The following is a 17,480-nucleotide window of genomic DNA, read 5'->3' as shown; positions in this document are numbered from 1 at the left end:
GGCCATTAACTCCGTACCGTACTCGCAGTCAACTAAAAAAAAAATAACCTCTTTCTTTATCTATCCAAATTCTCTCCTTTCTTCTCTCCTTTATCAAAATCCTTTTCGACGTCCATAGTATTTGAATTCAAGTTAAATATTTACTTCCTTTTTCTACCTTTGGTCTCTGCTTCTTGCGTTACTTAACTCATTACTTTGGGATTTCTTCCATCTTCAGCTCGAACTTCTCTCTGTTTCTTCTTTGCCGAGTCTTGATCTCCTCCGCTGCCCCTCTATATCTTCACGTGACCTGGCCTTGGACAAAAAAGCACACTTTCTCTTTGCTCTATCTATAAACGCAAAGCTCTATCATTCCATCCATTGATTACCCTACAGGCCACATAAACACAAATGAGACTGTCAGTGGCTCGAGGGGAAGCAGACAGAAGCAAACCAACATGTTCAAAGTAATTCGATCAACGCAAAATGTTCCCCCATTATTCAACGAGCTTCCAATTTACTTCTCTTGAGGCTGACGTGGACAATGTAACGCTTAGTAAGCACTTATGCCTGTTTTAGTTTGTATTAGTCAGCGGAATCTTATCTTATCTCCATGAATATAAAACGAGCAACCTTGGTAACTTAAAACTGCACTAAGTATGGAATCTAGAAGGTTTATAGTAAGACGGTTATATAGAAGATCTTTTGACAGACATGCAAACATATATCTTTTAAGTTCTTGAGCTCGTAAATCAGCGAGAGTCTAGGTATATACATGGCCACGGCAAAGCAGGTCAAAAAAGAAGAAAGATTTCCAACCCTTAAAGCGCCTGAACGAATGGTTATAAAGGTGAATCCGGCACCTGATAACGAGGGTATATATAAAAAGGGATGCTCGTACATGATCTAATGCACGGCAGAAGAAGAGAAGATAAAACAAAAGGTAACAGAAATAGAAAATCAAAGGTAAAAGGTGAAAGATGAAAAGGTCAAGAAGGGGGCGCTGGTGGATGGGCCCAACGAAGGTAGAGAAGTAGAAAAGAAGAATAAAAGGCCATGAGAGCGTTAAGAGAGATGGTATATGAAGGGAGAATGGTAGATCATCATCGTATGGCCGTATAGGGTATGAGGTAGGGGAGGGGGGGGGGCAGTAAGGTATGAGCAAAAGCCATCACTGTATCAAGGGCCTGCCTGAGCTCGACTCAAGAGGAGCTTTATCAGACCGAACTCGCGGTCTTTTTTACATTTTCATTTGGTTTTTGATGTTGTCGTATTGCGATTGTGGGTAGTTGAGCTGGTTCTGGCTCTTGTCCATTTTCTCGCGGCCTCCAAGGCGCTCGATAACCTGTTTCACCACGCACGTTAGTAATCGACTTTTCCGTCTAATATGGTAAAGGGGGTGTGGAACTTACAGTTTCAACAAGACTGCCTTCGCTCTTTGGCTTGTCGCCGCTAGTCTCCCACCACATGGTGCCGCCAAGGCCCATTTGACGGAGATAGTTGGCCTTCATTCCAGCAATCTTAGGAGTATCGTAGCTGATGAAGAGCTTCTTGGCTGGGTCATAGCTGTAGCTGGCAACTTCCTGCTCACATTCTACAACCTTGGCGCCTGGTTGTGGGAGGGACTTGTAGTCCCAGATACCATTCTCGAAGCTACCTTCGCCCACACCGCTGAATGAAGCACCTGGCTTCTCCTCAGTGCTGGTAAAGGCGCGACCATAAAGTGGCATTCCGAGAACAATCTTCTCAGGCTTAACACCGGCCTTATAGTAAGCGAGGAGGGCATCTTGGGTATTGAACTTGGTAGCTGTCTTGTCAGTAGTAGAAGAAAAGAGGTTGGCACTGTGTCCAGAGGTTTGATCCCAGCCACCGGAGTAGTCATAGGCCATCAAGTTCCAGAAGTCGAGGTATTTGTCCATTTCACCGAGTTTCATGACATTGTAGTGCGAGGCACCTATAAGCGATTTTGTTAGACCTTCCACATACGTATTAAGAATTTCAAGAGACATACCGGCTGGGGAGGCGACGGTGAGGAGATACTTGTATCCATCTCCAATAGACTTGGAGTACTCATCCAGTGCCTTGAGTACCCGTTAGCAAGGAAAACATGGACGTCTCAATCATTCAGAACATACCTTTCTAACTTCAGCGAGGAGCATGACAAAGTCTCCAGCCTGCTTCTCATCTGCAGGGTACTATATTTGCTCTTCCGTCAGTATATCTAATCTTTAAAGTAATTTTATTTTGTCGGTGATGTTTACCTCCCAATCGACGTCAATGCCGTCAAAACCGTAGTCCGCAAGCATCTTGACAGCTGACTTGGCGAAGGTTTGGCGTCCAGTATCAGTGCTAGCAGGTCCACTGAATGATTCCTTGTAGGTCCATCCTCCAATGGAAACAAGGGTCTTCATCTGACGGTTCTTCTGCTTCATCAAGTACATCTGCTTAAGGGAGCCGAAGAGATTGTTGCCCTGAAGACTTTGGTTATCCCCATCGTAGATTTTCTGAGTGTTGGAGGAGTCCTTAAAGAAGACTTCGCCCTCAGGGGATATGCCGGCAAAGGAGTAAAGGATATGAGTCCATTGGTCTCCCTCTAGATTCTGCGGATGGAAGTTGCGCCCATAGATGTCCTGATGATTGTACCCGTCAGTATGATTGTATGATTGCAAAAAGGAAGAATATTTCCTTTGGTATTCATATATGTTGACGTACCCAATCAGCATAGTACCCAACTGTCTTATAGCCACCGTTTGGCACAGGGCGGGAAGAGTCACCATTGGGGGTTGGCCTCGCAAAGACACCACCAATGTTAGCAAGGCAAGCCAGGCCTAGAGTAAGAGCAGAGAATAGCATGTTGAAGGAATGAAAATGTAAACTTAAAAAGGAAAAAAGGAGTGTGGAAAGGAGATCAAGGCCTGCTTGTCCGATGGAATGATCTGATGTCCTCAGGATGCTTTGATCATGATCAAGAGCAAGAGTGGGAAAAAAGAGGGTTCCCGGCACAATTATTTATATCACGCTCCCGGCCTGGAGGAACGGAGGACATGGTCGAATATCCACGGGGAAGAATGAAACCCCTCTCGGCTCAGACCGAGAGTGCCGTATACATCGCTGTCTGCTTATCGAACCATGCGTAAATGCACGCGGATGACAGTGGGCCTTCATCTATGCCTGTCCGCCCGCCCGTCCCAACGGGGATTGAAGAGAGTCTCTTGATTACTCTACTACTATAGTAAGGCCCGGCACAGAGTTATCTGCGCCATGGGGTGGATATGGAAGACATGGGGTAGTCAACTGTTAATTCGCGCGCCAATCAAGCGTCAAGGAATATAGATGAGCCAGGGCCCCAATGCCTCATCGGTTTCAAGCGAAGGGTGGTCCGAAGAGTGTGAAATTTGATTACTCCAATCCTCCGTGCATCCCGTCATAAAAAGTGAATAACGGTGGGCGTACGGAGTACTCCGTAACGTATCCCATTATTGCGGAATCGACAAAGAAGCAGTCACTGCGAGTGTGGTTTTCCTCGATAACTAGTTGACTAGTTTGCTGCAGAGACGGATATAAATGGGACAAGAGCATCGAGCATACCCGTTCCGAAGAGGCGTACGTCACCGTTCCCAGGATATCAAGGTCGGCTAGCCCTGAGAGAGGACGACTAATTGACTAGTCATTGCCAGAGTAACATTCTGGATGTGCAATGCAGTGTGCCTGGCCTGTGGGTTTGGCCGTATAAGCCTCGAACTTCCAGAAATCCCAGTCGAGTCTGCCCTCTCGCTCATGCCGTCCGGCGGGGCATGACGCTGTCCCTTTGCCTGTTGGACCATCCAAGCAATTGGGTTGGATGAAGGGGCCCCCTGCCGCAGGAACAAGCCCCAGGGCCGCCCCTGGCCTGGAGGAGCACACTGCCCCGGCTAAGTACACTCTGTCGGGCAAGGCGCAAGAGGGACTTTCGGGGGCCAAGCGCGAAAGATAGGCAGACGCAGCGTGGCCGAGGTACCCCCAGGGCCCTGCATCTGCCGTACACCGACTTGTCATATGCGGAATGCGGTTCCTTCTGAGGGATGATGCAGTGCGTAGTTGACAATTTATCGCTAAGCTGCTTATACTCAGTGAACGTCATCCATGCTGCAACGCTAGCGCTGGTGCGTCGGGCATGGGAATAAAGAGCATTGTTCCCCGCGAGACGAAAGTCTTGGACCTCTCTTTGTCTTTGTCAAGGGACGTCCAATTTCTCTTCCCCAGAGAAAGAAATGAATGTATGGACTGTGCTCCGTAGGCTGTCAATTAGATTGAGGGGAGGCTGCCTGCGTTACAAGCATAAAATCGACGATCCCCATTTCGTTTCACCTTTCGCCCGAAGGAAGGCATCGATATAAAGTAACCCGCCCTCGTTTCCTCCAGACGAGGGACATAAAAGGCACGCCTTGTGGTAGGCTGTAGACGACTGGCCCTCTCGCATCTTCAGTCCACACAGCAGGCACCAAGCCTGCTGAACGGCCAACCGTTGGCTGACCAAATTCGTATAGCCGATATTCATGATAGGCTGGACAGTCTGTCCTCGCAGATCCAAAGAGGGCACATCCTTGCCATGGCCCGAGGATTATTTGAGGGATTACGATCTGCAGGAAATAAGCAGTTGATATGTTTCGTTCTTCGGAGTCTCTCGCTCGATGTAGCATGTTAATATATATCCAGCTCAATTAAAGCCAGGCATCCCCAAGAGACGAATAGTAAGCGAGAGGGACCGTCCTCTGCGATTCAAATTCTGGCCAGCGAGAGGTTAGGCTCGTGTAATTAAAGCCTCTTGAAGGCCGTGTCAGAGGTGGTTGTGAGAGGCGTACTTGGTATAGGGTAATTCCAACCAAATTAGCAGTGATGTCGGTTGTCAATCACTCAATGGCTATTCGCGTATGCCGATACTCGCACAGAAGACACAAATTTCGAGGTCTAAGACAGGACTTCATAGACGCAAGATCCCTAGACCTGCGTATTGTAAGAGGATCATGCTGCAGCGGATTTTCTAACTAGTTGCTGTGCGCCGGCTGTAACTAGCTGAAGACTTAATAAGTACTCTGCAGAGGCAGTAAGATGACTGAGCAACCGTCGCTTGAACCCTGGTTAGAACAAACTCAGCCTTCTTGCAGGTGAGCAGGAGGAAGAAGAAGATCGGTCAGACGACGGATGCTGTGATGCCAGAAAGAAACGTCCTGTCTCCTGTAACATGTTATATTTGACGGTTGACGCTCAGGGACTCTTCATCTACCTGGAAATGTCTTATTAGACCACCCGCCACGGGAGAGGAGAGATCGGCTCTTCGTTACCACACCTGTTCCTATCCAGATTGGTTTTTATTTCGTCTTGGAAGAGGAAGATCCTTGTTATTCGCCGGAGTCCAACTGTAAACTATGAAAAGCTCATCTCCAGGTTTATCTTAAGTAGATAAAAGCAAAAAAGGAAAAACAAAAGTAAAGAAAAGAAATCAAGCGCTTTTCATCTCGTTAACTAACAGTCGTCCCAGGTTTGCATATTCCGGAGCACACATCCCTTATCATCTCCATCGGCCTTAGCAGCCAACTTTCCGATAACATAGACCGTCTCATTGAGCTCTTCAAGATACTTCTTGATACTAGCGGATTGAGACTCGTCAACCACGACGACCATGCCAATACCGTTGTTGAATGCCCTCGCCATCTCTGACCCTGTTACATTGCCGGTCTTTTTCAACCACTTGAAGATGTCGGGTAGAGGCCAGGAGGAAACGTCGATGTCAGCCTGAAGGTTCTTGGGCAGAACACGAGGTATGTTCTCGACCAGGCCGCCGCCGGTGATATGTGCCATACCCTTGACTGCTCCCTGAGGGAACTTGGTTATAGTAGCGAGTAGCTGCTTGACGTAGATGCGTGTTGGAGTGAGCAGGGCTGTACCCAAGTTCGCGCACTCTTTACCCATTTTGAATGGTGCAGGGTCGTGATAAGAGAGTCCCGACTTCTCCACAATCTTCCGGATGAGTGAGAAACCATTTGAATGTGGTCCGCTGCTGCCGATACCAAGAAGCACGTCACCAGGCTTCATTCCCTCTGTGTCTGGAAGTAGACGATTTTTAGAGGTGTCGATAGCACCAATAGCAGCTCCAGCAGCATCGTAGCTGTTGTCGGTGAAAAGACCAGGCATCTCCGCAGTCTCACCTCCAACTAGAGCACAACCGGATTCCACACATCCGTCGGCAACACCAGCAACAAATGCGGCCGCAACTTCGACCTCAAGTTTCCCGCAGCTATAGCAGTCGAGGAACATAAGGGGCTCAGCACCCTGAACCACCAGGTCATTGACATTCATAGCGACAAGGTCAATGCCCACTGTGTTGTGAATGCCCATTTCATGGGCAATCTTAAGCTTGGTGCCAACTCCATCAATCGCTCCAATGAGAGTTGGAGAGGATTCATGGAAGCCAGATTTGCATGATGATAAGGAGAATGCACCTCCAAATCCACCGATGATGGCGTCAGATCCGGGGCGGCGAGTTCGAGCCACGTTAGCCTTGATTTGGTTGACAAGTTCATTGCCAGCATCAATGGAGACACCCGCTGAGGCGTATGTTAGTGATTCTTGGGTAGTTGATGTCTTTGATGTTTTAAACGCGCGATGGGCAATGTCCTTTCTATAATGCATGCCATCAAAGTGAATTGTGGAGATGCCGGAGTACGACGCCTTTACGGCTTCTTCAAGAGTGTCTGCTGTTGCAGTCGCAGCAATGACTCGCCCACCAGAGGTCTTGAGCTTGCCGTCAGCAAGCGTGGTACCGGCGTGGAAGATCAAGGTACTGTCTGCAGTCTTGTCGAGTGTGATATCTCTACCTTTTGCGTAAGACCCGGGGTAGCCCTCAGCCACAGCAATGACAGTGGCGGACGACTTAGACTCTACCTTGAGAGTTACTCCATCAAGCCAGTGTTCTGTACAGGCAACCATAACTTCAGCTAAATCAGTGTCATCACTCAAAAGTGGCAGTAACGTTTGAGTCTCTGGGTCTCCTCCTCTGACATTGTACTCCAATACCTTAGGCCCGTTCTTGGTCATCATTAACCCGGTAAACAGTATTCCAACAAATGGTGTGCCTAGAAGCCATTAGTTGACTATCTCAACGACCAGAGGGGAATATATTGCCATACCTTCCTTCCTCATCCCGTCAATCGTAGGCAGGACAATGGTTCTATCAATAGCCTCGATAACAGCCTTGGAGGCAATTCGGGTTGGGGCGTAGCATCCCATACCACCAGTATTGGGGCCCTGGTCACCGTCAAATACCCTCTTGTGGTCCTGGGCAGGAGGCAACGATCTGATGGTGTAGCCGTCTGAGAAAGTGAGAATACTAAGCTCATCACCCTCAAGATATTCCTCAATCACAACTTCATCGCCTGCATCTCCGAACTGGTGGTCCACCATGATTTCCTTGAGGGCCTTGAGTGCCTCCTCCTTGTTTTGGGGGATAATGACACCTTTACCAGCGGCGAGTCCGCTAGCCTTGATAACAACATCATGGTCAACAGAACCAAGATACTGACAGGCGGCCTTGTAATCGGTGAAGTTTCCATATCGAGCTGTTGGGATGTTATGGCGCTTCATAAAGTCTTTTGAGAAGGCTTTGGACCCTTCCATACGAGCAGCAGCCTTAGAAGGTCCAAAACATCTAATGCCGACTAGGACCTATATCAGCTGCGGCCGTGATCCAAAATATTTGTAGAATATCACTTACCAGCCTGGAAGTATTCCTGAATGCCATCAACAAGGGGAGCTTCTGGACCGGGAACAACAAGATTGACCCCGTTCTCTTTAGCGAACACTACCAGTCCCTGGTAATCATCCCCTTTGACGGAGATATTGGACATTTTGGAGGAAGCTCCTCCATCTGTGCCGCCATTTCCAGGGGCGCAGAAGACCTTCTCTACCGAGGGGGAATGACTCAACTTCCATGCATATGCATGTTCACGCCCACCGCTGCCAACGACAAGGACGCGAAGCTTTTCTTGTAGCATCTTGGGCTATTCGAGGTTTTAGACCGGCTACGAATTTGTTAGTATATCTGGTGCTGGAAGCTCAATTGCGGGCTATGACGGGACAGCTAGCGGAGTCCCACTGCCGGAGGGTATCAAATTATTAGAGGAATTGCCTTCAACGCGACAAGCCTCCCGCTCGCTCAAGAATAAAAAAGTGGACTAGTAATGTATCCTGGATTTGGATTACAGCCCTAGTAACCGTTGAGAGCATCTCGTGGCGCTTGATATCATGGTGATCGAATACACCGCGGGGCATGGAGGGCGCTTATCACAGAGTAACACCGCAGCAAACGGAGGCGAAGAGCAGATCGAAAACATATTATGAAAGCGTACACTTACAATTCGTCCCAGCCAGACCAAAAAAATCCCCTGATATCAGGTCTTTTACCTGGCTATTAGCACTGGATATGAAGAAATGCGACGATTTTCGACTTATTTCTTCCCCTTGAAAGCTGCAAAGTTTTTCCGCGAGGTTTTTTTAGAGTTTGGGGTTCCACCAATGTTTGCGGCTCCTTTTGATTCTATTTTTGACGACTTCCAATGTCTACGCCGGCAGACTCAGCAACATTGGGATGGGCGAAAGGTGTATCTAGATGGGCAGATATAGCTGGAAAAGGAGAAGACTGATACAATATTGTCTGGAAGGCCGGGCTGTCGAGTCGTCGGCCGGTTAGACGCAGCCTTTGACAGCTAGTTAGTTAGTGAAGCTGGTTATTTACAGACAAGACTGCCATGTTACAGATTATATGACCAAATAGGGTCCAATCTCGTCAAAAACTACATTTAAACAAGAGCATTTATCTTCATCTTGCCGTCGCTCAAATCGTTTCTAATTTTATTTTATTTTATTTATTTATTTTTTTTTTTTTACTATATATCAACTTTGCCAGATAGTGCAAACAGTGCAAACACAGAGCTCTCCAGAACTTTTTTCGAGCTTTTCTTCAATGCAAAACAAAATCTCGACTTTCTCCACGCTTCGGCTCTCTTAATTCTCTGCCTTTTCTTTTGATATTGTATAGCTCTTGGATAAATTCTTCTTATCGGTGACTTTTCTCTCCGTGACGCGCCTTTTACCCCGTTGGATATAGTGTTCTCGTTATTTTTTCGTCCATGAAAAATACCCTCCTCTAGATACGGCGCTTAATCGACTGCAATGCTGTCTAGGTCGGTAAGACGGCCAATATGCTCCTACGTTTGTCAGTCATGCCTGTCTAGAAGCATTACACCCTCCTCTACCGTTATACGCCGTCACAACCATGCCACTCTCCCCATACAACCAGACGCATCCTCCCAGTCCAACAGCATCGAAGTAAAACCGAATGAGGGTGGAAGCAATGAAGGATCAGGAGCTGAGAAATCTTCCGGTGGTAAAAAGAAGGGAAAGGGGAAAGAGAAGGGGGATGCGAATAAGGTACGTTGCTATCTATCGCATTATACCGTTTAATTGACCGTCCGGCAAGCTGACCTGTGCATGATCTCCAGGCAAGCAAATCTAGCAAAGATGTACCATTGACACAGTCGGCGAATACGCAAATTGCCCCGGAGGTAGAAGCGAAACCTGCCAAAACCCGAAAATCAAAGTCGAAGGCACGGAAGAAAAAGGCTGCAGCGCAAGCCAAAAATCTGGCTAATCTGGCTGGCACCTCGGATGAAAATATAAAGAACATGATCCTAATTCAGCAAAAATCAAAACTTCGACTGAAAAAGGTATGTGATGCTTCATTTTTACCCATTACATTAACCCCGTCTAATTACGTATGCCTCATTAGCTTCGACCCAGCAAAGTCATAGCGGCCCTCAACCTCGCAGCACAGAATGGAAAGTCAAAGTCTGGCAAAGCGGCCAAGGGTGGTCTAGATGAGTTTGCTCCAGTGAGGTCTGCATCTCCAAAGCTCACAAGCGAGGTTACTCTTGGGGACATTGAGATACTCCGTGAGTTGGTTCCATTCTAGTATATATGTTCTTATCTAACGTTTTCCTTTGCTTCTCCCGTTTAGCTTTGAACACTGAATCAGATGATGTCCCGTCCCTATCGTATGGATTGGACAGGGTATTATTCAAGTATGTCTGCATTCTATTCCATCAAAACATTCAGCTAACCCAGACTAGCCCTGGCGTTTATCAATTACAGGATCCTAGGACGATGGTTTATAACTTTGACCCGTACCTACGCGATATAATGCCCGTTTCCGAGTTCGACTTCAAAGCCTTGAACGACTACATTACATCGTCGAAGGATACCGTCCTCAAGGACAAAGCAATTGCGGCCGGCAAAAAATACATTGGATCTTCATCTAGCATGACCGGTGTGCTTTCACACTTCCATTTCTTACTATCCGAATGGCGAGAGCTCAACACATCTCATTTGTCGAACTCTTTCCCGGCCACCTCGAAAACCTACACAAAGCTTTCTCGGCTCCCAGCAGTCGTTTTTCTGCGGTACAGAGATGGGGTCTATGCTGTCGACGCTGATAAAGAATGGGACACTTCCAATGTTTTGATGGGATTAGGGAAGTCCATGGAGAAATTGCTCACCATACCTAGAGACCAGTACGAACGCTACCGGAGGAATAGCCCGGATAAGATACTGAAAGAGGACTCTCCTCCCGAGGTGTACCACTATTCAACCTGTGGTGATTTCTTGATGAGATCCCAACTTGATGCATATGATCCTCGTCTTCCCGGCACTGGAATGTTTGATCTGAAAACCCGTGCGGTAGTTTCAATTCGTATGGATGCAAGAGAGCCATGGAATGCTATGGGATATCAGATAAAAACCCGCCTGGGAGACTTTGAGTCTTTTGAGCGCGAATACTACGACATGATGCGATCTGCATTCTTGAAGTATCACCTTCAGGTCCGTATTGGCAGAATGGATGGGATATTTGTTGCTTTCCATAATATCAAACGAATATTTGGATTCCAGTATATCAGCTTACCCGAGATGGACAAGTGTATCCATGGTCAAGAGGATACAGCCCTCGGCGATGCAGAGTTCAAACTCAGTCTCAACATCTGGAATAAAGTCATAGACGTGGCTACTGAGGCATTTCCTAAGCAGTCGCTGAGGTTTCACTTTGATACCCGAGAAACGCAAAATCCGTTTATGTACATTTTTGCGGAACCCATGACAGAAGATGAAATAACGAAGATCCAGGAACGAAACCTCGATGAGATCCAGGCTTACGAGAAGAGGGTGTTCTACCCTGAGCTCCTTGAATCTCAACAGATGGATTCCTCGATTGGAGAAGCTGACAATCCCACCAAGCAAGAACCAGAGTCGAAAGAGTCCGCCTCTGAGGATGACATAGATCCTGAAAAGCCTTTACTTGCCATGGCACTATCAATTCGCAATTTTGTCAACGGTAAGGAAGTGGACAGGCCCACCATGTTCACTGCCAAGGATACATGGACTGTGAAATATCAGCTTGCCCATTTTGGTAAAGAACGAGGATGGACGCTGTATAATGCATGCAAGAAACGGCGATCGAGGTTCCTTGGAGCACTAGAGGACGAAGAAGCACCAAACTCGGCCTTCAAAGAAAGATTGAACGCAATCAGTAAAGAGGGACAGAAATGGAGAGACGAGATGGATAAAATCGAGAAGGCAAAGGGAATTATTCAATACCAAAGCTAGACCCTATACTCGATTTCCCGTATATACCCTTTCTGAGTTCAGTTAATTTGTTATCAACACTGGCAGACCTTCGGCTCCCTTCTTGGTCTTTTTTTACTTTCTTCTGAAGCAAAGAACCTACTTGTATTATGTTCTACTATCCCGTTGCTGATATTTTGCATCTGATTCCCCTATACCACCATAACTCCCCGCATATACGGCGTTTATGAACCCTTTATAGATCAAGCATGTGGAATGACCCGAAAATATATGTATTAATATTATCGTCATGCCCTCGCGGCCATGTCAACATTTCGATATTATAAACCAGAGCATCTTATCGCCCTGAAATGGAACCTCCTATTGCACAATTCAACTCGGCATGGCTCTTTTTATAGTCACATTCCGAGGTGCCTATCCGTTGTTTTCTCTTTGCAAGTGTGGGCGCCCGTTGAGCGCCTAGCAGGCCGTATCTAGGTCAGAGGTACTATATACCCAGAGTTTTAGGTACCCATGGTGCTCAGTTGATGAGGTGCTTTACTATGAGGCAGGAAGGACTGACCCAGGGGTTTGCAGGGTTCCCTACTGCGTTTTCATAATCGCCAAACAGTATATATATATATATATGTTTATAGTTGGATGTATCGAGGCTGATGTCAAGATAGCCTGCAGGTGCACATGTGCGAAGTTGCAATTGTATCACCAATTACGACAATTGAAACGCCCAGAAGCCGATCAATCTTCCATGAGAAACATAGATACATATAAAGAAATCAAATCCCACATGATAAAACCTAGTTTGAAGAGGTAATGAATGAAGATGCTTATAACTTAAAGGATAACACCTCTGTGACAACCCTCTGCGTTGTGCATGTTATATTTCTGAAAGTCCCTCAAATTGGCTATTCTTATTTACACTCAACATAAGTACCGCTACTAACTGATAATATTTCTATATATCATTGTTGGCTAGTCATAATTTTGATAGGATGCGATATCATTCAAAACACTATCCTACTTCATTTATAGGTACTGCGCTTGAATCACCATTCCGCCTATCCATTTATCTGACTGCCAATTATATAGTTACCCGACATCAAATTGTAGATGAACTAAGATTCCTAGCTTGCACTAACTCACGGATTAGCCGCTATAATTAACCGGAACAGTTGCTTAGGTGTACTCAGGGAAGATGTAGGCGTACCTGCAGGAAGCGTTTCTGAAGATCTAGGGACCCTTCCAGCCAACACAGCTTCCGCGAATTGGGTTACAGTCACAGCCGGATGCGCAGTCCGCCCTGCTCTTGCATCTTCCCCTACACTCGGGGCGAGGGTCGCCTGGAAGGGGAGCATGACGCTGGTTGGGAGATTGCTGGATATCAGCATTTTCCTGTATGGGCATTGGGCCAGCAATGACGACTGGCAAGATAGCAGCCAGGAGACCGGTTGAAAGGATGCTAATGAACTTCATCGTGATGTGGTTGGTATCTAAATCTTTGTGTTAGGTTACGAGGAAGTAGAAGTAAACGAAATGAAGGGAGCACACGCACAGAATAAGTTGGATTATAGCTTGCAGTAATAACTTGGATGCGGGTGAATGAACACTTGAAAGGAATGTAGAGTGCCTGTGACGGATTGACTCCTTATATATGTTGTCTCCCTCATACGGTATTGCAGCAGGTAGGATGGGTTAGCATGGCCACACCGCGGCCGTGAATGCAAGCAGACTTCTGCGAAGGCAACAATCTTCAGAATAGATCGCTAGATGAGAGCTATTTTCTGCCCGTCTCGGCTCCTGTCTTGTCGGGCGACGAGCAAGGCGATCTTCTGTTAAAGAAAAACGTCAATCGGGCGACTGGAGGCCACAATGAGCGCAGTACCCAGAGTTTCCCTCGCCGTCTAAGGAGCATACAACAACTCACGAATAATCGGGGGCACAGCATGGCTCTGCAAGTAGCTAGAGTTCTAGGTATCACGGAGTCATCTGATTAATGTGATATGGCGAGTATGCTGCCGGGTATCTCTGAATAGGGGGCGAGTAGTGTTACAGATCGTAGCGCCCCCAAAAAAGCGACTGATGAAGAAAATAACTGTCGTAGCAAATCGATAAAATATTTGATACACGAGAGTTGGCCGTGCTAGAAGCTGGCCAGTGATTCCTGGAACTGCAAACCGACCTAGAAACCATAGGATACTTCTCCCTTGCTTGATGCACGAAGATGGAAATGTGTTGATAGCCACCACCATGACCAAATCCGGACATAACAAAGCGGATGATAGCGGTTTCCAGCATTATGGCCAACCTGATGGTGGCTGATCTGGATAGATTGGACGAGGACTTTCTATATTCCTCATGTCTGCTTTGCGTTCTTCACCATGGATCGATTTATCCGCATGTAGCACTCTGCTACTACTTGCACCAAAAGCTGCGGGTATTCGCGTAGTTAGTATCAAGTTTTAGTTCGCTTGCATTTATCCCATCGTATATATGGACTTCAATATATTAATCAAGGGAGGCGAGCTCAATCGAGCAGTCCTTGAATAGAGCTATCAGGTAGAATTGCTCCTTCGGCGGCAGCATCATTACTCGCTATCGCTTCCAATCTCTAGGAAACCTGGATAGACTGCATGGACGGCACCTGGAGAGCATCACCTGTGCCAGCACAATTGGTGGCACTTTGACGACGGAACTGCCTTGGTCCTTCGCGCTATGTACGGATGTTGGACATAAAGCTTCTGAAGAGAGACATGCAGGATGGTCACATCGTGAAAGGATCACCAACACCTCCCGTCTCGGGACCGAGCTAGTTCAAAGAGCTCGCTTCACCCTGCTATGTCTTCAATCTTAGACTCCATTCTGCGAGTGTTGGCATTCATGCAATGTCCGGGGGAAGAAGCAGGAAGTTGCTTTTTTTTTTTTTTCTCCTCAGAAAAGCATTTCACCTAAGTGATTCTCATTCAAAGGGTCTACTTATCGAGGGACTGGTGTACTCCGTACTCCGAAGCAAAAGACTCATATCAAATCATCATTTCTGGACTGTGTGGCCCATAGTTATGTGGAATTGACGGGGCTTTTCAGGACTATTTTCCCCGTCCGATCACCTCACACGCTTCATCAGCATGGCCAACTATATGGATCAAGTGTGTGACAGTTCAGCTTTGGCCCAAAAAGGACGGTCAAGACGCGCGCCCTTGCTGCTGCTCCATCTGCTCCCCCTGTCGATATGAATGAACCCTTGTTAATTTCACTGCCAACCAGCTTATTTTTCGCCTTCCTTTCCACGGCCCCCGAGCAAAGAAAGTACGAGAAAATTCCCTTCGTCTTCTGCAAAATCATAGCGAGAGATCCCAAGCGGCCTTCTTACCCCATCTTTCTTTCCAGGAAGCATGCTTGCTTCGCGAAATTGCTGCTGGGATGACAAGCTTTTCCATATTCAGGCGACTCGGTAATATCAGTCAAGGATCGCAGCTATTGCCAGGGGGTGAGAGAGGAGAAAAATCCCCACAGGCCAATTTAACCCCACAAATCGTCAAATATAATGTCGGCAATCTCTGTCACCAGACAGAACCTGTAATCTCAGGAGCTGGAGGTATCCAGGCCGGGTGAAGATGCGTAGCCTCAGCGGCGAAACCCCAGGGCTTCGGGGACAGAGCCGACTTCAGCCCTATCCACAGAAACAACTTACTCAATTAGCCTTGGGGACAAGGCAGATGTTTTGTGAAGCAGAAAGGGTGCCGTCTCGATGCTGATGTTGCCTTAGGAGAAAGAAAAACACCTCCATCTGCAAGCTACTACTGAAGAAGGCACTCGACCGACCTTATCACAAAATTTCCAACTCTCGTCTTCCTCTTTCCCGCCTGCTAGGTTGAAATCTTCCGGAAGAGAGGATAGCTAGAGCCGCCATGGCACTCCCGTTCGACAGTGCTAAGTTATCGAGGCAATTTTTAGCCCCGATCCCGCCTAACTTCTGGTTGCTTGTTTCAAGAATCTCCCTTAATATATACAAAATAGGGGGATTGGCGAGTTCCAATTTGCCACGATTGCGGCCAAGAGACAAAGGGTGCTGCTTGGGGTGAGCCGCTAGTATCGTATTGATCTTGATCTCATCGCAGTTGTTTGTGATTCGAGGAATTTGGCCATTTTTCTTCTTTCTCCTGATGGAAAAACGGGATAACTTCCCCCTCACTGCAACCACCTGTGTTTTTGTGGCACAGAAGTTATACGTGTGCATGTACCAATGTACGCTGATAGTGTATAACTCTATGCTGGCTGGAAAAAGCAGTAACCTTTAAAAACTGGGGACCCTGGCCGGTTTTAAGGTTGCCCAAAAGCCAGCGATATTATTTTGGATTTTCGATTTTCATGCTTGAGTTTTAAAGTAAGAGGGAGCTTGTTGCTTGGAAAAACTCAGGACGGAGCTTCCCGTGGAACCTCCGTAGCATAAACCGATCATGTCCGATAGGGAGGAGTCCGATTCTGCGGTTTGCCGTAATATGAGTAACGACGGAGGTTTAAGCATTGGGGCTTTCGAAGTGAACCAGCCATGTGCCTAAATGAAGTTGGCAGCACCACCCAAACGCCCTGGCGTTTCTCGACAGCAGGCCAGATATTGTTTCTTCTGACAGAAAACGACGTACCAACGCACAGGGGCCATCCTAGCACGAATGACACGCTCCTGTTCTGTGCGACTTGGAGTTCCCAAAAAGCCAGCGAGTTGCAGGGATGCTGCAGAGGGTACAATTGACATCATGTGGCTCCACATTGAGGACCTCCTTTTTCTTTTCTTCTCTGGCTATGATGTGTAGACCCGCTTCATCCCAAGCTCACGAACTTGACTGTGAGATCAAGTTTGGATGCTGCCTCGCTGGACAGCTGTCAAAATACGGGTGCTGTCTGTCTTGTCATCGATGAGGCAAATACTCTGCAGTATCTTCGTATCTGGCTGTAGTGTTTTGACCTCCTTTTTTTTCAGCAGACGACGTAGGGATACAACCGGCAAAGGAGCCAGGCCGGATACATATACTTACAATACCGATGCATCCGCGCCAGCCCACGGACTGAGGAGATCAAACTCAATTCCCCTTTCCAAGCTAAACTAGCTAGTCCGTTAGTGAACTAGTTAGCTAGTGGACGGTCACTTTTTTAGATGGATCGGAGTGAGATCGCGGATTTGTTGTCCCGAACAGACTTCTGGGATGGCATGCATGAAATTGGGGCCTTGGCCGTAAGTTCCCGAGATCTCAACTTGCATCTGGAAGGCCTCGCCTCCTGGATTGGTTGCTGATGCTCTCCTTGTGATGTCGTTTTCCTATGGAGGTCCCTCTGGCTGGGAGCTCGCTTGCTTGCTCTGGCAGGAGACTGACTCCTCCGTCCGGGTACATGTCCGGGCTGATTATTATTATTGCTCGCTCCCAGCAGCACCAAGGCATGCCCGGTGGAGTCCTCTGTCAAGTCACTCCTAACCCGTAGCTTGCTGGTACGGATTTTGTATTTTTGTATTTTTTTTTTTTTTTACTTCACTTTTTTCTTTTCCAAATCTTGGAGCCGGAGTGGCTGAACCGGTGCGTGGATGGAGCTTGAGACATGCCCCGTTGGCGGCTTCATCTTCATCAACAGCAATCATCCTCGTCTCTCCGTCTCTCTTTTTTCTCTTGTCCCGTTTTCCTTTTTTGCGTCTTTTCTGCCTCTTCCTCCCCCGTTCTTTTTTTAAGCCTCTTCACGGTCTCATTCGTCTCTCCGTGTGTGTGCGTGTGTTGTGTTGTGTTTGTCTGCCCCCTTGTCTACCTGCAGGGGTTTCGTATATATCCTATCTCCGTGGGCTTCACGTTGAG

General features: G+C 47.3%; 3 protein-coding genes across 3 annotated transcripts; 1 reads left to right on the top strand and 2 right to left on the bottom strand.

Annotated features, from left to right (window-relative positions):
- Positions 1 to 1,219: 1,219 nt before the first annotated feature.
- On the bottom strand, positions 1,220 to 2,832 carry ARB_04091 (uncharacterized protein; the record flags this gene model as incomplete). The annotated part of the gene is made up of 5 exons (XM_003017168.1): positions 1,220 to 1,324; positions 1,392 to 2,060; positions 2,115 to 2,174; positions 2,241 to 2,609; positions 2,692 to 2,832. The coding sequence occupies 5 exons, from the start codon at positions 2,830 to 2,832 to the stop codon at positions 1,220 to 1,222; spliced, it is 1,344 nt and encodes a 447-aa protein (XP_003017214.1).
- Positions 2,833 to 5,481: 2,649 nt separating this feature from the next.
- Positions 5,482 to 8,009, bottom strand: ARB_04090 (uncharacterized protein; the record flags this gene model as incomplete). Its single annotated transcript, XM_003017167.1, has 3 exons — positions 5,482 to 7,091; positions 7,146 to 7,673; positions 7,730 to 8,009. The coding sequence occupies 3 exons, from the start codon at positions 8,007 to 8,009 to the stop codon at positions 5,482 to 5,484; spliced, it is 2,418 nt and encodes an 805-aa protein (XP_003017213.1).
- Positions 8,010 to 9,186: 1,177 nt separating this feature from the next.
- Positions 9,187 to 11,670, top strand: ARB_04089 (uncharacterized protein; the record flags this gene model as incomplete). The annotated part of the gene is made up of 4 exons (XM_003017166.1): positions 9,187 to 9,444; positions 9,516 to 9,740; positions 9,803 to 9,965; positions 9,986 to 11,670. 4 exons carry the CDS (start codon positions 9,187 to 9,189, stop codon positions 11,668 to 11,670), a joined length of 2,331 nt encoding a protein of 776 aa, XP_003017212.1.
- Between the last annotated feature and the right edge of the window lie 5,810 nt (positions 11,671 to 17,480).

Source organism: Trichophyton benhamiae, assembly GCF_000151125.1.
Source record: "Trichophyton benhamiae CBS 112371 chromosome Unknown contig01293.0, whole genome shotgun sequence".
NCBI classification, from domain to species: Eukaryota; Fungi; Ascomycota; class Eurotiomycetes; order Onygenales; family Arthrodermataceae; genus Trichophyton; species Trichophyton benhamiae.
The sequence above is the reverse complement of the archived record's forward strand: the minus strand, read 5'-3'. Positions and strand labels throughout refer to the sequence as shown.